General features: G+C 46.9%; 7 protein-coding genes across 9 annotated transcripts; 4 read left to right on the top strand and 3 right to left on the bottom strand.

The window, feature by feature from the left end:
- Positions 1–16: 16 nt before the first annotated feature.
- On the bottom strand, positions 17–3,406 carry BDCG_00901. 3 transcript variants are annotated; one of them, XM_045416409.1, is made up of 6 exons: positions 3,116–3,406; positions 2,356–2,499; positions 1,622–2,219; positions 1,516–1,544; positions 706–1,432; positions 17–561 (listed from the first exon to the last, which is right to left on the bottom strand). In XM_045416409.1, the coding sequence occupies exons 3-6, from the start codon at positions 2,024–2,026 to the stop codon at positions 295–297; spliced, it is 1,428 nt and encodes a 475-aa protein (XP_045279342.1). In that variant the 5' UTR covers positions 2,027–2,219; positions 2,356–2,499; positions 3,116–3,406; the 3' UTR covers positions 17–294. The 3 variants fall into 3 exon arrangements, with proteins under 3 accessions (XP_045279342.1, XP_045279341.1, XP_045279343.1); XM_045416408.1 differs by having other exon boundaries at positions 1,622–2,279; positions 3,121–3,406; XM_045416410.1 differs by having other exon boundaries at positions 3,121–3,406.
- A 759-nt stretch (positions 3,407–4,165) lies between these two features.
- BDCG_00900 (uncharacterized protein) lies at positions 4,166–8,073 on the bottom strand. Its single transcript, XM_045416407.1, has 2 exons — positions 5,987–8,073; positions 4,166–5,931 (listed from the first exon to the last, which is right to left on the bottom strand). The coding sequence occupies exons 1-2, from the start codon at positions 7,047–7,049 to the stop codon at positions 4,943–4,945; spliced, it is 2,052 nt and encodes a 683-aa protein (XP_045272146.1). The 5' UTR covers positions 7,050–8,073; the 3' UTR covers positions 4,166–4,942.
- A 283-nt stretch (positions 8,074–8,356) lies between these two features.
- On the top strand, positions 8,357–9,223 carry BDCG_16227 (uncharacterized protein). The gene has a single exon (XM_045425478.1). The coding sequence runs from the start codon at positions 8,419–8,421 to the stop codon at positions 8,845–8,847; it is 429 nt and encodes a 142-aa protein (XP_045279340.1). The 5' UTR covers positions 8,357–8,418; the 3' UTR covers positions 8,848–9,223.
- A 1,097-nt stretch (positions 9,224–10,320) lies between these two features.
- On the top strand, positions 10,321–13,309 carry BDCG_00899 (serine/threonine-protein kinase Sgk2). The gene has a single exon (XM_045416406.1). It carries the CDS (start codon positions 10,519–10,521, stop codon positions 12,928–12,930), a length of 2,412 nt encoding a protein of 803 aa, XP_045272145.1. The 5' UTR covers positions 10,321–10,518; the 3' UTR covers positions 12,931–13,309.
- A 570-nt stretch (positions 13,310–13,879) lies between these two features.
- BDCG_00898 (uncharacterized protein) lies at positions 13,880–15,876 on the bottom strand. The gene is made up of 3 exons (XM_045416405.1): positions 15,228–15,876; positions 14,501–15,101; positions 13,880–14,406 (listed from the first exon to the last, which is right to left on the bottom strand). The coding sequence occupies exons 1-3, from the start codon at positions 15,567–15,569 to the stop codon at positions 13,979–13,981; spliced, it is 1,371 nt and encodes a 456-aa protein (XP_045272144.1). The 5' UTR covers positions 15,570–15,876; the 3' UTR covers positions 13,880–13,978.
- Positions 15,877–16,972: 1,096 nt separating this feature from the next.
- On the top strand, positions 16,973–17,870 carry BDCG_00897 (uncharacterized protein; the record flags this gene model as incomplete). The annotated part of the gene is made up of 1 exon (XM_045416404.1): positions 16,973–17,870. Exon 1 carries the CDS (start codon positions 16,986–16,988, stop codon positions 17,868–17,870), a length of 885 nt encoding a protein of 294 aa, XP_045272143.1. The 5' UTR covers positions 16,973–16,985.
- Positions 17,871–18,065: 195 nt separating this feature from the next.
- Positions 18,066–19,074, top strand: BDCG_00896 (uncharacterized protein; the record flags this gene model as incomplete). Its single annotated transcript, XM_045416403.1, has 4 exons — positions 18,066–18,190; positions 18,246–18,401; positions 18,459–18,953; positions 19,047–19,074. The coding sequence occupies 4 exons, from the start codon at positions 18,066–18,068 to the stop codon at positions 19,072–19,074; spliced, it is 804 nt and encodes a 267-aa protein (XP_045272142.1).
- Positions 19,075–19,107: the final 33 nt, after the last annotated feature.

Here is a 19,107-nt window from a genome sequence, read left to right as displayed (position 1 = left end):
AATGAGAATTTAAGTGGGAGAGACTATGGAGGTTCCTCATTCACAACTTTAAAGGCATTTATTCTTAGCAAGCAAGAATAACATCTAGCGGCAAATGTATGTGGTAGTTATGTGCAGCGAACGGTCAATCATGTTCCCACTATACACCTACAAGAATAGACACAGCAGTTTATAAACAATAATAAAATCCAACACTGAACCAAAAACCAAACAAAGCAGACTCAACAGGATATCAACAGAGTAAATCGAAAAAGTATTATCCATAAGATCATTAATGTTATTCCCCCAACTTACTTACATCTCCATCAACTTCCACCCCCACTGTGCCCTCAAATATGTCACATACCCAATAGTTCCCATCGCAGCTGTGGTGACTGTAGCCCCAGCCAAACCCAAGAAACCCAGCAGCTCGATACCAAAGTTTTGCTTTATACGCTCGACCTTCCCTCCCTGTTCCGTCGTCAGATCGTAACCGGGCACGTATTTGAAGTCGAACTTGGTTTCCTCGCCAAGTCCGATCTTCTCGTCGAGAATGATCTTCCAGAAATGGCGGCGCATTCTCTAGACATTTGTGTTTACCGAACATTAGTAATGGCGTGGGATTTGATGAAAATCTAGGTTTTGATTTGATTTTGTTTCGGGGTGTAATAGATAAAGTGAATCAGGGAAAGAAAGCAAAGATAAATGCAACGGGGCGGTACTTACGGCAATGTGTCTTCTATCCAAATAGAGGAAGGTCCTTTGGACATAGCACCACAAACTGACAAAAATACAATACCCAAGTACCAACCCATAGTAGTAGTATCCCGGTGTTCCAATACCAAGCCTATCAGAAAGCTCCTTACCATTTAGCCAGCGAGCAGTAGCTTCCAAGAACCCACGGCTTCCCCATGCAGGAGGTGTATTTTCCAGACTGGTGATGATATTGTTCGCCAAGATCTTACTCATCTCGGTCGGGTTGACTTCATACACAAGGATGGATTCCATCATTTTCCGTGCTTTTTCAGGTGACTCAAATGGCTTAGTTGGCGTACCAAGGTAGTAAGCCACCAGACGCCAAAGAGCAATATAATCGAGGATTTCTTGTTCGCGGAGGAAAATGCCCTGGCGCGGTAAGCTGAGCCAGACCAGGAGGGTGGAAAACGACCCGATCGTGCTGATGCAATCCAGGTCGTTGACTGGGACGCCGAACCTCTCCACACTATAATAATCTGGTCTTGTTTTGGCCAGGTTGAGGATGCGCGCTCGGACAGCTGCATGGAGCAACCGAACTCTTACTGCGGAAGCAAAGCCGTCTCCTCCTGGCTGGATATTCTTGAGGGACATGGTGACTTGGAAAACAAACTGAGTCGTCTCGAACATCCGGTGCCGGGCAATTTTTGCTGAAAACCCCCCCGTGCGAGCAAGGGTTTCAACGATGCGTCCAGCACCCCTGATCACATTTCAATGTTAGCAAAAAGGGACATTTATAAAGAGGCATTTAATAATTGATGCGCTGGCGAAGAGGAAACATACATTCCTCCTAGCAGACTCTCGAATCCAAGCTGAGATGAAAAGCAACGGACATTGTAAGCCTTTTTTCCTCCCATTGTTCATCACAGAGAGGATCTCTCCAACTTACCGCATTCAGAGCTGGGATACCATATCGGTAGAACACCTCCTGGCCCCTCTCGATCTGGTCCCAGTCCACCCAGTCGGGAACAGTATTCACTTGATTCCACAATTCTGCTAATTTATCGTCCTTATCCGCATTATCTCGTAGGAGCAGATAGAGATCTCTCTTTGGTTTCTCCTTTCCAGTCTTGCTGTTCTGGGCCCCTCTATCGGTCGTTCGAGGTAGGGCTTTTTGTGGGGGTGGCGAGATCTCATTTAGTCGCGTAAGACACTCATCGGCTAATCTGTCATAGGAATGCTTCATGGGCTCCATCTGCTCCCCCGACAAATGTTCGGGGGTCCATTGAAAACTGTAGCCCCATGCTGTTCTGGTGTTTTCGTCTGATCTCCGGAACAGGTTCGGTATAGCCATCTTTCGGAAAGGTATCTTTGCTAAAAGGGAAGAGAATGAAAATAATCGCAACTTATGTCCAAGAAATATGGTGTTGAAGATTTCAAAAAAAATGGAACAAGATGTATATGGCTCTGTTACTCATAAGGTATATATGTAGATGTTGTCCGATACCATGATTCCCAACTGTGGCTCCCCTATCCGAGGCTCCTGACTTTATATGCCAGGACAAGCCAACGCAATGTCAGCCAGCGGTAACAACTGGCGATCTGTTCTTCTCCGCAAATAAGGCAACCATCAAGCCAAAAAAAGAAAGGGAAAAAAAAAAAATCATACGATGCGATACATACCAGTTCCGCCATTGATCGTGTATAGGAAACCCCCCAAAATGCACAAAAATTGGATTGTTTTCACGGCGGGGTCGTAGGGGGAACGGATCCACTCCACACGCCGATACCAAGCCGAGGGCAGCGACGGCGCATATCCATGTCAACCTGCAGTTTTTATGTGTGGGTTTGAATCTGTCAGACAGATGTGGATCACGCATGTGCTACCGAGGAGAGCAACGGATAGAATATTGTTTTTTCCCCCATAATGACATCAAACAAAGTAACAAATGAAGCAACGAAGCAACGAAGGAATGACTTGGGATAAGTGAGAATATTGGTGTGAAGCGGGTTCTGGGTACCACTTCGAGCATGTGAGAGAAAACTCATGTAACTAGTGAATTATTGAGCAAAAATTTCTTTGCGTAATAATAATTATTTTGGGGCGTGGTTCTTCACTCAGGGCGAAAGATCCACAATTTCTTGGAAGCAAAGCCTCAGCCATAAAGCTCAGAAACAAAACACATCAAGAAAGTGGAGGATATCTTGAAGAGTAGAGCCAAGGTTTGCTGGCAACGGGCTTCGACGAATATATCAAATGTGCATCGGTGCAAATGTCGTGGACCAAAATCAGTATTATTGAGATGGAGGGGGGACGCAATGATGATATCAAAAAAGGCCCGTTGCATCAAAACAGCATCGCATATCCGTATATTCTGGGCGCATCTCCGCATGGGCAATGGCATCAAAAACCCAAGATTCAAAACTATCACTTATTTCTTACCATACCTAAGGGGAAAAGCTGAAGTTGCTTGTACACACATATACCCGTTATTCATTCTCGTTCCTCATGTCTTTCTCCCAATTCTCCGTCATTCACCTCACCTGTCTTGTTTAGTGCCTTCCGGCTTTGCCGCTCATCTTTCTTTCATGCATAGTATCTATAAAAAATTGAAAACAAAAGAAAACAAAAGGTAACAGATTTCTCAGCCAGATCTGAACAAACGGCACCCCAGCTCCCAAGACAAGAGACGAATTAAGCAAAGAGGATCAGGCTAACTAACCTCGAGCCCGCGATAGGTAGAGTCAAACCCAACTGACGTTGAATTTAGCATCAAATGGACGAACCTTAATATCACGTGATTTTCTTTCGCCGCGGTGGAATGGGCCCAGATCGCTTCTCCGGGCCGAGGGTATCCCGGATTAGTGCGGACCGGGATTCAAAACGGGCGTATATGAAGTCATGAGAGCCCTATGAGGAATCAGAAATAATGGAGAGTACATACATCCTTATCTCCGATTGATAACGGAGGATATCAAAGAATTCATATATAGAACTTGCTGGCTAAACCTATTTCCTCCCCTTATTTTCCCCCCTTATTTTCCCCCTTGGACTCGACCAGAGCCGCCTTCTAGAGCACTCATTTTATCGTACTTTTGAAGAAGGGCGGAGGGAGTCCAGGAGAGGACGGTAGGTAACTAACAGACACGAAAGAAAGAACAAGAACTCACATGAAGAAGAAAAATAATGCAGGAGCAGGTAAGAACAAATCGAAGGACGGAGTCAAATACAATATTTCCTAGGGAAATTAAAGAAGGGGGTTTGAGGGAAGTGCGTTTAAAGGCTAGGGGGGTGTCAAGACTCAAGACAAAAAGTCTCATCCTCCCACGGAAGCCAGAAGGCCCCAGTACAGTACGTTAAAATCCTAGAGAGGTATATAAAACCCATCCCTCATACAACACTTATACTTCTCACAAAGATGCGCTTCGCGTGCAACCTATGATTCATTCCAGGTTAGGCTTTTCAAAGGATACCTAGGTAGTTAAAGTTATTGGACTTTGTTTAATTCTGCTCCTTTCTCCCCTCTTCTCCTTAATTATATCTCATCGTGAATGGGTCGGAAATACTTTTGGTCTCCCCCTCTTGGTGCTAGTATATTAGAGGGCAATTGGGCTTTTGCTATTGAAGAGTGAAGAGAAGGTAGAAGGGGGAGGAGGGGGGGATGATAACGAAAAAAGAGGGAAACTTCTACACTATACTTTCACTTTTTAATAGACTCCATTTTATCCTTTCCATTTTTGTATTCAACTGTCATTATATTGGACACTAATAGGGTTAAGCAAATAGCTTCAGCTTCCTTACGTCATGGCACACAGAAAAGAATCCTTTTTGATAATCAAGATCAATCAAGAGAAAACAAAACTCATATAAAAAACTTAAGGGCGCTTCAGCTTTTGTGGCTAAATAAATCATCATTTATCTCGAAACAAGAGTTGAAGTAAATTTGCGCACTTTCAGCGACGGAGGGAAACAAAAAAGGAAAAAGAGAAAAGAAAACGAAAACGGGAAACGGGAAAGGAAAAACGTTATTTCATTTGGTAATTAGGTCATATAGAAAGTTGAGGGGGTGAAAGACATTTCCACACAAATATCCACAAACGGTATCAAGGCAGTAGATAATGTTAAGACGAGGCGAGACAAAAAAGAGTAGGTATGAAGTGAAAAGAGTTAGTCCCCCACCAAGAAAAATGAAGGTTACACAAATTAAGCTTTCGTTAGAGACGCAATCGGCTCGGAGGGGGGAGGGGGAAAGGAGGCAAGGTCCTTTCTTTAGAAAGAGATTGAATTGCTGCGGTGCGACTCAACTAGCTTACGACGAACCGCCTCGCCGCCAGTATATGTTACTCCCGTCCGCCTTCGCGTTGGAGTTTTGTTATCGATATATTTACTGCGTCTGAAGACGCTGGCGGGTCGGGAGGGTGAGTTGGCTGGTACGAACTCGCGGTGCTGGGGCAGTCGGATCAGAGCTTGGTAGCGAGAGTGGTTGCGGCGGAACGCAGTCACGATACCCCTGTCGAGGTGGTTTAAGAGGCGCTCTGCGCTATTGTTATTGACCGGAGAGACGAAGTCTGTTGTTGTCGTCATTGAAATATTGTTCATGGTTAATGACGGCGAGCCAGCTCCAACCGCTGAGGCGAGGTCCTCAGCGGCGTCGAAGGCTTTGTCCAGGTCTTCTTCGTCCGAAGAACCGTTTCCAAAGTCAATAAAGTCATTTACGTTGAGGACTCCTTCACTATCATCGTCTTCGTCTTCCTCGTCGAAGCTGAGCAGCCCGTTGGAGGGATAGAAGGCCTCAGGTGGACCGGTTATTTGACCAACGGAATCGCTGCCCAGAGCGGTGATCATGAGATTGGCGTTAGAGGAGAGCATTGGGCTTAGGTTGTTGGGCTGCATTGGCGACACTAGAGCGTCGGTGTCACTGTCATCAGCAAGAGTGGCAGCGGTTGGTCGGGGGCTATTGTTGGCGGTGTTGCATAGGCTCTGAGTAGCAGATTCAAGCCAGTCGTGTCTAGAAGTTGAATACGGGGGAATGAGGATTAACTGAGCGCCATTGGGGGCCACAACAGCTACTGGCTTATGGGGATCAGCAACGAAAGTGCCCCTAAGAGGTCCACGCCGTCGTAGTGGTTGTGAGCGCTGGGTAGATTCTTCCATAAAGGGAGGCAATGATGCGCTCGAGTCGCGACGTAAGATGGATCGAGGGTGTGTAATAGTTGCTGGGGGAGGTAAATCTTCGTCGGTCGTTTCACCACAATCCGCTGTAAATCATGGTTAGCTACCTTAAGGTATATTTTTCCGCAAGAAAATACATACACTCATAACCACTGGAACTTGCCACAGAGGACTCTGTTTCCACGTGATAGATATTGCCTGGAAGGTCATAGAAATCTTGTGAAACCAGGAACTCACTGGAGAGTGGACGACGAAGTGGTTCGGAATCATTCTCGATCATCCGTCGTAGGTCTGGATCTAGAGCATCTTGTTGCAGGAAATCGGACGTGAGCTCATCATCAGTGGTTTTATCAGAGTCCGACGAATCATCTGATTCTGCAAAATGAACGCGTCGCGCAGCTACATCGACTGTTGCGCTAGTCAATACATGATCATCGACAGCCTCAATATTGCCCGATTGTAAGAATAACTGGTCATCTTCAAAGAAGGAACCAGTAGAGTAAAGCGGACGGTTTTCAAGATCGTCCAACCCTAGCCATTCATCTGGAATTCCAGAGGGAAGTGCAGACGTGACCGTTTCCAAGTCACGCTCGTACTCCGAATCCAGGATTAACTCTTCTTCCATCAGCTCAATCTCCTGCTCTTCATCGTCTGCATCGCTAACATCATTTACAGCTTCGTATCCGTCATCTGAATCCAAGTCGATTGATTTAACCGAGCTGAGAGGACTAGCAGAACTGACGGAGCTATTTTCGGCGCAGCTCTCATAGTCAGAATGCTGGAGCTTCACCCGTTTTCGGTCCTTGAGGAGTGACAAACCACCCCGGCGCCCCGTCTTACGGTTTCTCCCTGGCTTCCGGCCATAAGACGGGGCATAAACTTCGGATTGTTCACTATCATCATCGACGGCATCTTCGTTATCTTCGTCTTCATCATCATCGTTATCGACATCGCTGTCTGAGAAGGAAACCTCACTCAGAGCAGCAGATGGCTTTCTCTTTCTATTGTTTCCATAGCCCGAATTGACGAATTTGTGTTTATTGAGACGGCGAATAGACGGTTTTTTCGGGATATTGGGCCCAAGAAGTGTCGGGATGGAGGCATATGAATCGCTATCGCTGAGTGAGGGCGCGCTGCGCTTTCCCACGAGATGCGAATTCCTTCCGGGCGAACGCCTCGACTTCGCAATGTTGGAAAGAGACATAGCAGCAGATGGGACTCCAATTGCAGTCTCAAATTAGTGGTGTTCTAGGGTAAAGGTAGATTATTTTAGAGAAATCGGAAGCGGGTTTATTAATTGCAAGTTAGGTGCGAATGGCCGGGTGGATAAAAACCGTAGGATATAGTAAAGATGTGAAAGAACTTTCACCCCGACAAAATATAATCCGTATATAGCATGTAACCGCAGAGGAGGAGAAGTAACAAGAGGTGGTCGTTCTTCTATTTTCGTAGGTAGGACGAGAGTGGCGGGGGGTGGGGGTGGGGGGAGAAAGGTAGAGAGAGGAGAGAGAGAGAGAGAGAGAGAGAAAGCAACAGCAGGCGGGTGGTAGTCTACAAAACACCTCCACCCTCGACGGACGTTGAAGTGTTTGCTCTAAGCTGGTACTGGGGGCAATTTCGACGTACGGAGTAACCGTCGAAAGAGTATCAAAATATCGTCAAGTCGATTGAAATGTACTCGTTGAGCTTCCTGGACTGGGAGAGCAATGGCGGGCGGGGCCATGCCTCCCAGTGAGGGATTTACAGCCCAGCGACAGCCATTTGGCTTGATTCCTCGACGATATTTGTAGTAAGAGTGATTGCCGGTATTCTTCTTTAAACTTAGGGGATGCAATGGGTGGTGTGGTTGGGGGGGGCAGAGGTGGTTGCGAAGAGAGGAAGAGGAAGAAAAGAAGAAGCGGGAGAGGAGAGAGGAAAAAGCAGAAAAAATGAGGCGGTCCCGTTGGTGCAGCCAGGAACTGCACGGGCCGGGGGTTGCTGCCACGGCGGTCGGAGGCGGAACTACATTAGTCCGCGCGCTGGGAACAACGCCGGCTTCTGGTGAGCCCGCCGCTGATTGGCTGGCCAGCTCACCGCTCACCGCATCTTCGGGTTGGCGCTGCAACTCCAGTCTGTGCCGGGGTAGGTAGGACGGACGGTTGTCACTCTGCACCCAATTTTGGAGGGGAAATACCTTCCAGCAGGGATCGTTACCTGCCCTTGCCACTTTGGAACATGCGAAGTAGAAAATACGCTGAATAGTTTGCACACATTCTAATAGCTACCTACCTACCTCAACCAGCGTCTCTTGGTTCTCCTTCTAGCTCCCAAAGCAATTCCTGGAATGAGTAATAACATGTTCTGGCCTTCCAGTCATAGAGAGATATGACTAACTTAATCGGTACGTGAAGAGTCACAGGAACTCCCGGGTCGTGTCATATCAAGGTGTCAACTCATGAGTCCCAAACACTAGTCTGGTGGCACTCGGACAGAAAGAGCAGCGCCAGAGTGATACCTTATGGTCCATCTGCTAATGTCTTGCATGCATGAAACTACTGCGGATGTCCTTCTCCCCTCTCTGACAACTATGAGGGATGCGCATACGTAGCCTCACCACCATACAGACCAGCAACCCCAGAGCAAAAACATCACACTACTACTTCTTTCTATACGGAGTAATTCCCTTAGCAACTAATAAATTACTAAATTCAACCATCCTAAACCGGAACTATCTAATTCTAGCCTCTTCCTCTGTTCCCGTCTACTCCATAAACGCGAAAAGGGAAAAAAAAAAGTCCAAAGCCAAAGCTCCGAGGTTCCGCTCCCAGAACAACCACGAAAATAGCTGCCCCGTCAGACCAATGAGACTCAGCCCGAACTCCAATCACTCCAATCATCGCCAACCCAGACCCAGCGAGTGGCTAACAGTCTCTCTCACAGCCAAAGCACCGGCTTGGAATGATTCATCAATTCATAGTACGGAGTACGGAGGTGTGGAACATATAAGTCCATGCACACGCTAGAAATTTATTTTGAAATTCCAATACTGGAGTCAAATTGTACCGGCCCGTGCTCTCAATAATAATGTTCAGGAGGTCAGGCCCCTATAATATTAAGCACTCAATAGTTGCCCATCAAGCTGAGAGATAGACATCACAGGCATCAGCAGGGCTCATAATCACCTCTAAACTGTTCACAAAAGGGATGGTAATCCTTTTACCACTTAAATTACTAGTGTCTGCAAGAACTTAAGTTCCACACCTCCGTTGTGACAGCCTGACAGGGAGGAACCCATCGGAATCCCTCGTTATCAGTCGCGATGCGCTCTCCCTTTCCTTCTAAAGTATTCTCAGAAATGCTTCAGTTTAACTTTTCTTTTTTTTTTTGCTTTTTTTTTATTCTCAAAGTTCTGTATGCTAGGACTGACTTGGTTCTTTTCCCTTTTGCCGTTTATTTCTTCCGGGCCGTTTCCTTTTCCGCCCATGCTATTGCTTTTCAGTAACTACTCCGTATACCTCTACAGAGGGCGCTATCAAAAGAATTGCACCGCTCAGATTCAATTTATACATCTAAGAAGCACCACCATGAGTAATTACATTTAAATCACCCCACATTCTATTTATATGAGATTGTGTGGCGGGCTGCGCCCGATCAATCATATAGACTATTCCATTACACTCCATAGATTCCGCCGAAAGCTCCGATTCTCGGTCGCTGATCCTCAGCTGAAAAACCCACAGAATTCCTATCCTTCCGCCCCAAAGCTCCACTGTGTACACATATAAATATCCACTTCAATCACTGATTCCCACACTTTCTCTTTTTTTTCTTCTCTAATGTTTTTCACTTTGTTATATAAGATCTATATATATTATACTGATCTATTCAGTGTAGGCCTCTTACACTTGAAAAACATTCATTATCTTCTTATTAGAAATGATTATTCATGTTCATTGTCTTCTTATTAGAAACAATTACTTATTGAGAAGATATCTGAATGTGTAACAACATGTAAGAAATAAGAGAAATGAATAATCAGTTAAGTGAACACTAAGTCTCAATCAGTTATTGTAGGCTACTGGGGCAAAAGAGCTCAATCACCACCAGCGCCTGCTGGTAGAAGGGCCGACCAACCGCGGGACCCCCAACACCCCCCCTCGGACCAGCTACCACAGAGTACAGTACTTCCTCTCAGTGGCTCCTCTCAGTGGCTCCTCTTAGTGGCTCCTCTCAGTGAACTCACTCCTAGGGCTCATTCTTTCAAGGGCTCACTCCTAGGGCACACTCCTAGGATGTCTCTTGGCACTGTTAAAATGTCCAGGGTATTTGTTAGGAATTTTTAAGTCCATTCTGGGATCAAACCCATGCATGTTGACCACAGCGGGGCTCACGCTCAACGGTCTCATAACCTGTAGGCTACTGGGGCAAAAGAGCTCAATCACCACCAGCGCCTGCTGGTAGAAGGGCCGACCAACCGCGGGACCCCCAACAGTTATATCCCGGCTGACTGTACGGGCGGTTAGCGCACAGTTGCATCACGTGATAACGTTTCACTGCCTAACACGATGAGAAGAGTAGCTTCTGAAGGCTAAATCATTTCTGACGACAACTGGTAGGAAAGGGATGACTACTAAAGTGTCTGATCAATCACACTTTCATCACAAAATATTATTGAACACTCAACACTGCTGGAAATGGCAGACTTTTCAGAGGACGATCACGTCGTTATTCTAAAATATCCGTTGAATGACTCACTTGATCGATTACAAAAGCTTCTTCAGGAGGCAGAGCATCATTACAACCATGTCACTATGGAAAGCAGTGAAGCCTGCCATGATGCAGTATCAAAACTCCTCACCACATTGATGGGTGAAAAGTCAGCTTTCCACCTGCGTTCGCCAGCGAGCGATAAAAATGTGGCATCAGAGCTATCAAGATTGTTCACCTACCTTCAGAATGATGACTTCAATTACGAACACTACCGCGCACTTATCCGACTTGTTATTGAAAAGGCGACCGATGTGGACATCTGGAAGGCCGTCCTCGACCTCATTGTTACCTCGCGATCGACCCCACCGACGACCATCCCCCCCTCCTTTGACGGCACCCCAGTCAAATCCACCTCATCATCGCAAAAAGGCTCTGAGCAGACACGTGAGTTGGTGAATCTGAGAATCTTTGAGGAGATACGTGGCTGCACATTTCGAGGCATTGAGGGCTTCTTTGACAAGTACTTTGAGGGGAAAGACTGGAGCAGCAAAGCAGATGCCATCTGTCAACGCGTGCTGGCCCCAGACAGTGATGGTAATTGGGCTCAGTTTCCTGATCCTCCGACACAGAACAATGTCCTTACCTGGTGGTTTCGTCTTCAAGAAGACCTTCTCTTGGAATCACGCGGCATCTACTACACCACAGCAAGCAAAGCAGATCTTATTGGTTCAAAGGCAGAGCGGCAAGTTGACCTTCTTTTGAGAGCTAGAAGCACAAGCCTCTCACAAGGCAAACACAACTGGAGAGACATCCTGGTAGTTGGTGAGCTCAAAAAATCCAAGGAGGAGATCAGGACCAAAGACACCCTGCTGCAGATGAGCTGCTATGTGCGTGATGTCTTTGCCGCCCAGCCCACCCGACGGTTCATCCACGCATTCGCTGTCTGTGGGACCAAGATGGAGGCATGGATGTTCGACCGCTCGGGCCCCTACAGCTCAGGTGTCATTGACATCTACAAGGACTCAAGACGGTTCTTTCAGATGCTTGTGGGTTACACCATGATGAGTGACGAGGAGCTGGGACTGGACACTTTTATTGCCAGGGATGAAGGCAGCAGCAAGTTGATAACTGTCAGAGGGCGGCCTGGGACTTCAGAGGAAACAGTGCTGCGGCTGGGTGAAATGCTTTCCTTTCAACATGCCATTGTGTGTCGCGGGACCACATGTTTTCTCGCAGATGATGGACAAGTGAAGGGTGTAGCCAAGTTCTCATGGGTATCAGACAAGCGGCGCCCAGAGGTGGAGCTCCTTGAGCTAGCAGGTCAAAAAAATGTCCAAGGGGTTGCAAGGATTATTGGCCACAGTACCATCACCAGCATCGCTGACATGCGCTGTGGCCTGACCTTTGACAACAAGCGCCACAACTTCAAAAGCACAACTCCAAGCACAGCCTCCTCATTTCATCAATCTCAGCCGCTCACCGAGCCCGATCACTTGGATATCCATCAAAAATCATCTTCCAGGAAACACAGATCTCCAGACAAGGGGATGCAGGCGTCCAAACAATCGCGTTCCATCAATCAGCTGTCAAGAGCCACTCAGCAGGATAATGAACTAGCTTTCTCTATTCAGTCAGTGCATGAGCCAAGCCTCTTCAACAGGAATGGAGAGGAACCCTATGACAACCGTGTCCTCCACTGTCTTGTGATATCACCCGCTGGCCGGCCGATCTACAAGTACAGATCACCCTTGGAGCTACTCATGGCACTTCGTGATGCTATAAAGGCGCACCGGTCTCTTTATCTGGATGGGAACATCCTTCATCGGGATATTTCTGAGAACAATATAATAATAATCAATCCAGATAAGGCGGATGGTCACTCAGGCATGCTAATTGATCTAGATCTTGCCAAAGAAGTTGGGAGCGCGCGAAGCGGCGCACGGCACCAGACAGGCACAATGGAGTTCATGGCAATTGAGGTGCTGCTTAATATTGACCATACCTATCGGCATGATCTTGAGTCATTCTTCTACGTGCTTATCTGGCAATGTGCCCATCACGGTTGGGAGTTAAAACCACCACAAACATCTCATCAACTTCAAGAAAAGTCCGGATTTAGTATGCTCAAGAAATGGTACACCGGCAACTACGAGGAAATTGCAACTTATAAACGAGGCAACATGGAAGCTGGCGGCTTTGAGCGCATCCTGATGAAAGAATTTCCTCCATGGTTTGACTGGGTCAAACCACTCTGCAGAAACATACGGCGCATACTATTTCCTCATGGAGTGGAAGGACTTATAGTTGGAACACCGCAAGACCCAAAAAGGCTATATGATCCTATTATCAAGGCGTATGATGATGCGATAGCTCTGATTGAAACCGAATATGAATAAGTATCATTTATATTAGTTAGCCCGCTGAATGCATACCAAATTAGTCTACATAACTAGGTTATTTTACAACTCAAGGCAACAATGATTTGAGCCCAGTTTTGTTGCAAACCTCAAATCATTCGAAAGTCGTGGTGGAGTATAGTATTGTGTAATGAAATCAGTCAATTTGGTATAGCCCAGAGGAGGGGGTTTATATAGTTCAGAAAGGGGCAATGTTGCGCTAAATCCGATCAGGATGGCGCTAAACCATGTAAGGTAATTCCCCATGGTATACCTAGGTACTATCGCATGCGGCACACGGATGGTAATTACGAGTGCCTTAATTACCTTTCAGCCCGGCTAAAAACCAATACTACTACTAATAAGACAATAATCCGAATGCAAAAGGTGGGATGGAAGAGGGCTAGAGCTGGTTTAAATTTAAACATTATTTTCAAAGGCAGCATATGCAGTAAGAAACAATCAGATAAAATAAAAAAGGGGGGGTACATGATATTTGGTATATTCGTAAAAAAGCCATGCCGTAACAAGTCGTAGAAGATAGAAATGGGATTATGGGAAAGAAAATGGGGGAATACTGAGAATATCCGCGAAGAATATGAAAAATAAAAGAAAACTCGCGGTGCCAGACCGCCTTTAGCAACCCACCTACATGTACTTACTCCCCACCCCGCCGCTCAACCCCAAACCCGCTTCACCTATAGAAAAACAATCATACATACCCCTCCCCAACATCAGCAGTTAATTACCATTATGGCTCTTGTTGGATTCCCGCTCTTTTCTCTGGTAGTATGCTTTCTTTTCTCCATCTGCTATCCCCAGGTCCCCACTCTCCGCTCTACCATTGTAGCCCGTCGGTGAAAGAGAACTACTGGCCCCCCTTCCAGCCCTCCTACGTGTCCATTCCAAAAAAAAAAAAAAAAAAAAAAAAAAAAAAAAAAAAAAAAAAAAAAAAAAAAAAAAAAGAAAAGAAATTGGGAAAAACAAAAAGAAGCCCCATCAGATGCAAAGCTAGCTCAACATCTTCCCCGTGACCACATTAGCAGGTCTAGGTCCCCGGATATGGCTGAACTACCTTCGGCAGGCGACGTGTCTGGTTCTCAGCTTCTGACGCCAGCGATGGTAATGATACGTTGTCAACAGTAGTGCTCGTCGTTGCCGTTGTCGTTGTCGTTATCGGTACCGTTGTCGGCACCGCTGGTTCTGGTGGTAGTAAGGCAGCTTGCCGTGCATCATCCTGCGTTCCCCTCACTCCAGCCCTGTCTTCTCCTTCGTCTGTATCTCTCCGCCCTTGCTTAGGTGCGCTTGTGGCTGCGGTAGTCGTGGTCTGTGCTTCTGATGTGTTGTTATCGTCCTTATCAGTCGTAGTGTCCTCATTGGTGATCGTGGCACTCTGTTCCTCTGCTTTGAGTTTTTCCTTTTCAAGACGCACTTCGCGGCCACGTTTATGGCAGTACCAGAGGACGAATAGGAGGACTATATCAGTAGTTAGTGTAAATGAACCATAAAGAATCAAAAAGGAAGGAAAGGCAGAAGAAAACAGAAAAATCGAATGAAACGGCATGCTTACTAAATAACGCCAACGACATCAAAACGTTCATCCCCATAAGCGCCGGGAACCGTGCCTGAAGGAAACCAACAATGGACCGTAACATCCCCGCAATCGCCGCTGGTTTCCCCACCAGCTCCTTCAAACTGGGGATCTTCAACCCCATCGACTTCGCCTTCTCCGCTGTCTTCGTAGCTTCTTCCAGGCTAATTCCACTCTTGCCGGCTTTCTCAGCAGCCATCGCCAGGAACTCCGGCGCAAATTTCTCAGTCACTTTATCCGGCAGCTGCTCGATGAGTTTCTGCAGGAATCCTGGTAGATGGTTGAAGGAATTTTGCAGTTGTCCATCTTCATTTGTTAGTAGGGATTCCAGATCATGGTATGCGGTCGGCACACCGTTGATCAGGTCTTTGAGGATAAAGTTGAATTTTTTGAGGATGACCTGCGTTTCGTCACTGATCGAGAATATGCGATTGTTGACTGCTGAGAGATTCAACCGCTCGAGGACTTTGGTCAAATCGTCTTGTTCCATTTTTACTTCGTCCGGGCTAAACTCCTCTGTCTTCGTGCGGGACGGCTTGATGTTTTCTGCGATGTTTGATAGGCCTGCGGCAGTATGTTCCTAATACCCGCAAAATGGTTGAGTTAACAACACCTATTAGCCCACTGTCTAGACATCCCCGATACTCGACGGGAGAAGCATCTTATAATAATAAAAAGGTAAAAACAAAAAACATATATATCCCACCTTCTTCCTCTTATCCATACCCTGAGCTATCCAACCCCACGGACTCTTCTTCTTCCCCTTCCCCTTTGACTCCTTGCTCAAACTCCTTTGCAAACCCCCGTCATCAGCCTCCGGGGAGCCCTTCGTCGTACTATCTTCCAGTGGCGACTGTGGAAGGGGGATATGCTGCGCGCCATCCATGAGTGCTATCTGCGGATCTTTCCCAACACCCTCCGCCTGAGAAGTAACTTGTTGTAAAAAGGCTTCGTCATCGGAGGTTAGGACGGGTTCTGGTGCTGGGGCCTTGGGAGCCTTGGAGAGGTGCGCTTTCGCCTTAATGTAATTAATATACTGCGCTGCCATCGCTTTGGGAGGGAAAATGTGGAGATGAAAAGGGGTTTTTTATATCCGAGACTCTTATGGTTTATCTGATATGATGGTGGGAAATTCTTTTCAAGGAAATGATGTTTCCGGAAGGCGTAGGGCCTCAGCTGCCCGGCTTTCTTCGCACCGGGGCGGGGTAGCAGAACAACAATTTCAAATTCTGTAAGGTATGAATAATGATGTGAAAAGAGCGATCTGGGGCTAAAATACTACAGGCTTTTTAAATGATAGAAGGGTATCTTATAATGATCAAAAATAAGAGATGGGGGGTGAAGATGAGCAGGCATCAATGGTGGGCATCCTCAAACACGCTCTTTCTCCCTATTCTAAAACGTCATAGCGCCAGATGGATAGCACGTGCCTGGCTTGAAACGTGGGTCTGGGCAAGGCGCTTATCGAGAAGCTTTGTTACTGCCCCGCGACCACCTAAATTCAGGATTTCTCAAGACGAAGTTTGAGGAACATAAAGTGGAAAAAACAACTGTTGGAACACTTCTCTTTCTTCACATTTCTCCTTAATGCTTTATTAGGGAACGCCCCACTCATTGCATTGTTCAATTCCCAGTCTCGTCCGAAGATCCAATGGTGTGGCTAGTGGCACGAACATACTTTACGCTAGGACCACAGCTTATCGTCGATTGGGTTTTAGTTCGCCAGGCACCCCAAACCATTAATCACATGATGCTAGCATGTTCACTCGCAAACATCACTTCCATAGCACATAGCTATCTAAGAATACGTGTTTAGTTTACATGACTATGCCTTCAAAAGGTTGTAATGAATTTTGTGTTAGTAAGAGCCGAGTCCTGTGGTAGTGGCTGCCCTCCTTCCTAGAATGAACACGAATCAAGCCCCCAGTCCGAAGAAGAGCGATTATATAGCTCGTGTGCGTAGCCTTCTTAAGGAACTACTTTTTTCTACAGCTAGTTTGTCTATGGTTTGGTGCTCTATTTCTCGTGGTTTGGACAACAGGAACAGTATTTCGTCGTGGAGCTTCTCAATTCATCATTGGCCATAGAAGTAGCCTTACTCTTGAATGGATATACCCATATGTATCTTGCAAGGTGTAAATAGACTTCGAGAATTGAGAACAGAAAAAGAGGAAAAAGTCATTTCAAAATAACACTGAGAAACCACGGTGTTAAAATCTACTGCGGAGACAAGAAGAAAAGAAGCGGGCTCGTGGCCTCGCAATCTGTCTTGGCCGGGAAATTGAAGCTAAGGCCGGGCAAATAATGTCTAAACACGGTTTCGGTATGGAAAGAGAACTGCCATATAAAGAGGGAAAATAAGAAGACCTAGGGCCCTTTAAGAGTTTACAAAGATAATAATGATTTGCACGCGGTTCGCATAACTTCTTCCAGGAACACTGCATGGGGATGGGAGCTGCCAATCATGGTAGCAATAAACAGACAAGCAGCGAATAAACGCAACGACGTGGTTCTTGTAGCTAATCGCGTGTGTTCTTTCAACGAGAACCATATGACTTGGAAGTTGCGAAGAAAGGCGAGGAAGGACAATGCCAGGTCTGCGGGCAAACGTATTGGGGGATTGTGTAAGATAGATGAGGCGGCTGGAGAATTGAAGCTTCATTTGACGAATAGCTCGGCTAAACGTCGCGATGTGTGGTCAAAGCAGGGGAATATTGGTGGGTGGGTGGGTGACGATGAAGATGATGATGATAGTTCGCAGTTCGGGTCCCGGTCTGTTCCTGACCCAGCCCCAGCCTTAACTGTTCTCCTCCTGCCAGGTGGCTATCCAGGTGTGGCTCTGCGAGTTTGTGGTCCAAATATGGTTCGGCCATTGCATTCCGATGAATGGGTCCGGGCGTGTCAAATCCACTCCCGAGCCACACAAGGCCCAGGAAGACGGACAAATCCCTGGCTTGAGTCACGCCAAGTACATGCTAAGTGGATTGGCCAATATCACGATGAACAATGGTCAATGCCCAGCGCTGACGGGACGCAACTGGCTGGTGGGATGCAGCCCCTTTCGTGGTTGAATGGTGATCCCCAGTGGCTGCCTTGCCCTAACTCCGCCCCAGCCCACGGTTTAGTGCCGTCCGGGGTATCACATGACCTGCTGCCAGCATATCAACGTCGTCGCTCGCATTCCCACTTCCTTTCTCTTTCTCCTCTCTTCCTCACGCTTCTCAGAGCTGACCGTTTCTCTCCCGCACACTGGTTTCAATTTGTGGAATCTTGTGCGAAAAGCCGCTTCGAGAACGCATTCTTCCTGTCGTCCTTTTCTCCCTCGGGAGTTGGGTGGTCAGAGGACTGAATTCTTGAATAAAGGCTTCCAAGGCTCCCATGCTACGTGCGTGATTCAAGCAGCGTCGTCTTCAATCCTGGCACAAAGCCCTCACGCTCATTATATAAAACCCTGGGTTCTTCCGCCGCTCTTTATTGTCCTTCGTTCTTCTTTCGTTTGATTTTCAGCCTTCGACAAGTTTTCATTTACGACTTCGACGCAACAATGTTCAAACGTTCTTTTACCACAAGGGATCGGGTGGGCAAGGCCGTCAAGCCGACCAAGAAGATCTATCGCGAGCGCACGAAGGTCAAGATGCAGGAGAAACTGGACAGTCCACCGGTTGGAAGGTTGGTGAATCACCGCTTCCTACTCTATGAAGATCCTCTCTGACTTTTCAACAAGCAAAATCACTAGCCCCATAATCACCATGATTGTGGGTCATGAACAGCGTCTTTTCGCTGCTCATGAGGATGTCCTGTCCGTTTCACCCTACTTTGTTACTGCCCTAAAAGGCCAAATTCTCGATGGTAGCCCCAAGCAAGTGGGCCTGCCTGACGAGTAAGTATACTAACGTTTACGGAGATGGAAAATGTCCAAATGCTTATTTCTTTCCAGAGAACCGGAGATACTGTCCTGTATTCTCGAGTACCTCTACAAGGGTGACTATTATCCTCGTCTGCTGCACAACAGACGTCGCAACTCTTGGGCACTCGAGGATGCCCAGGACCCCCAAAATAAAGGAGGCCGCGGATCATGCGAATCCACAATTTTCCACACTGGTGTCGGCGACTATATCCTCCGAGATACCGCCGTGTACTGCGCTGCTGAGAAGTACGGCTTGGAGGAGCTAAAGCGCCTTGCTCTTCGGAAACAAGGCCTTCAGACAGGAATCCCTGTCGACGTGATCCTTCGATCGGCTCGGTATGCGTATGACCATACACCAGACAACGAGTCGCGGCTCCGCGCTCATTTTCTTGCCCTGATCATCAGAAGTCGTAAGACTTTTAAGAGGAGTGGAACCATGCAGATGGAGATGGAGAGTGGCGGCAAATTGTTTTTCGATCTTTTCGTGGCAATGTGCAACCACATCGATGACATTGTCGAGATCAGGTAAGCTCCCCTTTCTTCTTACCTTGTTTGCTAATCTACTGTTTTGTTTGCCAATTCGCCAAGGAGCTTACGTCTTTGTGCCCGGCCCAACAGTAACAACCGATCTCCCAAGGTCATCTAAAAGATGAGATTGCACGGAGTTTTTACGGAATTA

Source organism: Blastomyces dermatitidis (genome assembly GCF_000003525.1).
Source record: "Blastomyces dermatitidis ER-3 genomic scaffold supercont1.1, whole genome shotgun sequence".
Lineage (NCBI taxonomy): Eukaryota > Fungi > Ascomycota > Eurotiomycetes > Onygenales > Ajellomycetaceae > Blastomyces > Blastomyces dermatitidis.
Note: the sequence above shows the minus strand (reverse complement) of the source record. Positions and strands in the feature narration are given on the sequence as shown.

Coding starts and splice junctions, on each gene's coding strand:
- BDCG_16227 (XM_045425478.1), top strand. CDS start 8,419: ATGCGCATACGTAGCCTCACCACCATACAGACCAGCAACCCCAGAGCA.
- BDCG_00901 (XM_045416409.1), bottom strand. CDS start 2,026: ATGGCTATACCGAACCTGTTCCGGAGATCAGACGAAAACACCAGAACA. Junction 1,545..1,621: donor GTATCCCAGCTCTGAATGCG/GTAAGTTGGAGA, acceptor TTTTCATCTCAG/CTTGGATTCGAGAGTCTGCT. Junction 562..705: donor TGGATAGAAGACACATTGCC/GTAAGTACCGCC, acceptor ACAAATGTCTAG/AGAATGCGCCGCCATTTCTG.
- BDCG_00900 (XM_045416407.1), bottom strand. CDS start 7,049: ATGTCTCTTTCCAACATTGCGAAGTCGAGGCGTTCGCCCGGAAGGAAT. Junction 5,932..5,986: donor AAGTTCCAGTGGTTATGAGT/GTATGTATTTTC, acceptor CATGATTTACAG/CGGATTGTGGTGAAACGACC.
- BDCG_00898 (XM_045416405.1), bottom strand. CDS start 15,569: ATGGCAGCGCAGTATATTAATTACATTAAGGCGAAAGCGCACCTCTCC. Junction 15,102..15,227: donor GTATGGATAAGAGGAAGAAG/GTGGGATATATA, acceptor TGCGGGTATTAG/GAACATACTGCCGCAGGCCT. Junction 14,407..14,500: donor GATGTCGTTGGCGTTATTTA/GTAAGCATGCCG, acceptor CTACTGATATAG/TCCTCCTATTCGTCCTCTGG.
- BDCG_00899 (XM_045416406.1), top strand. CDS start 10,519: ATGGCAGACTTTTCAGAGGACGATCACGTCGTTATTCTAAAATATCCG.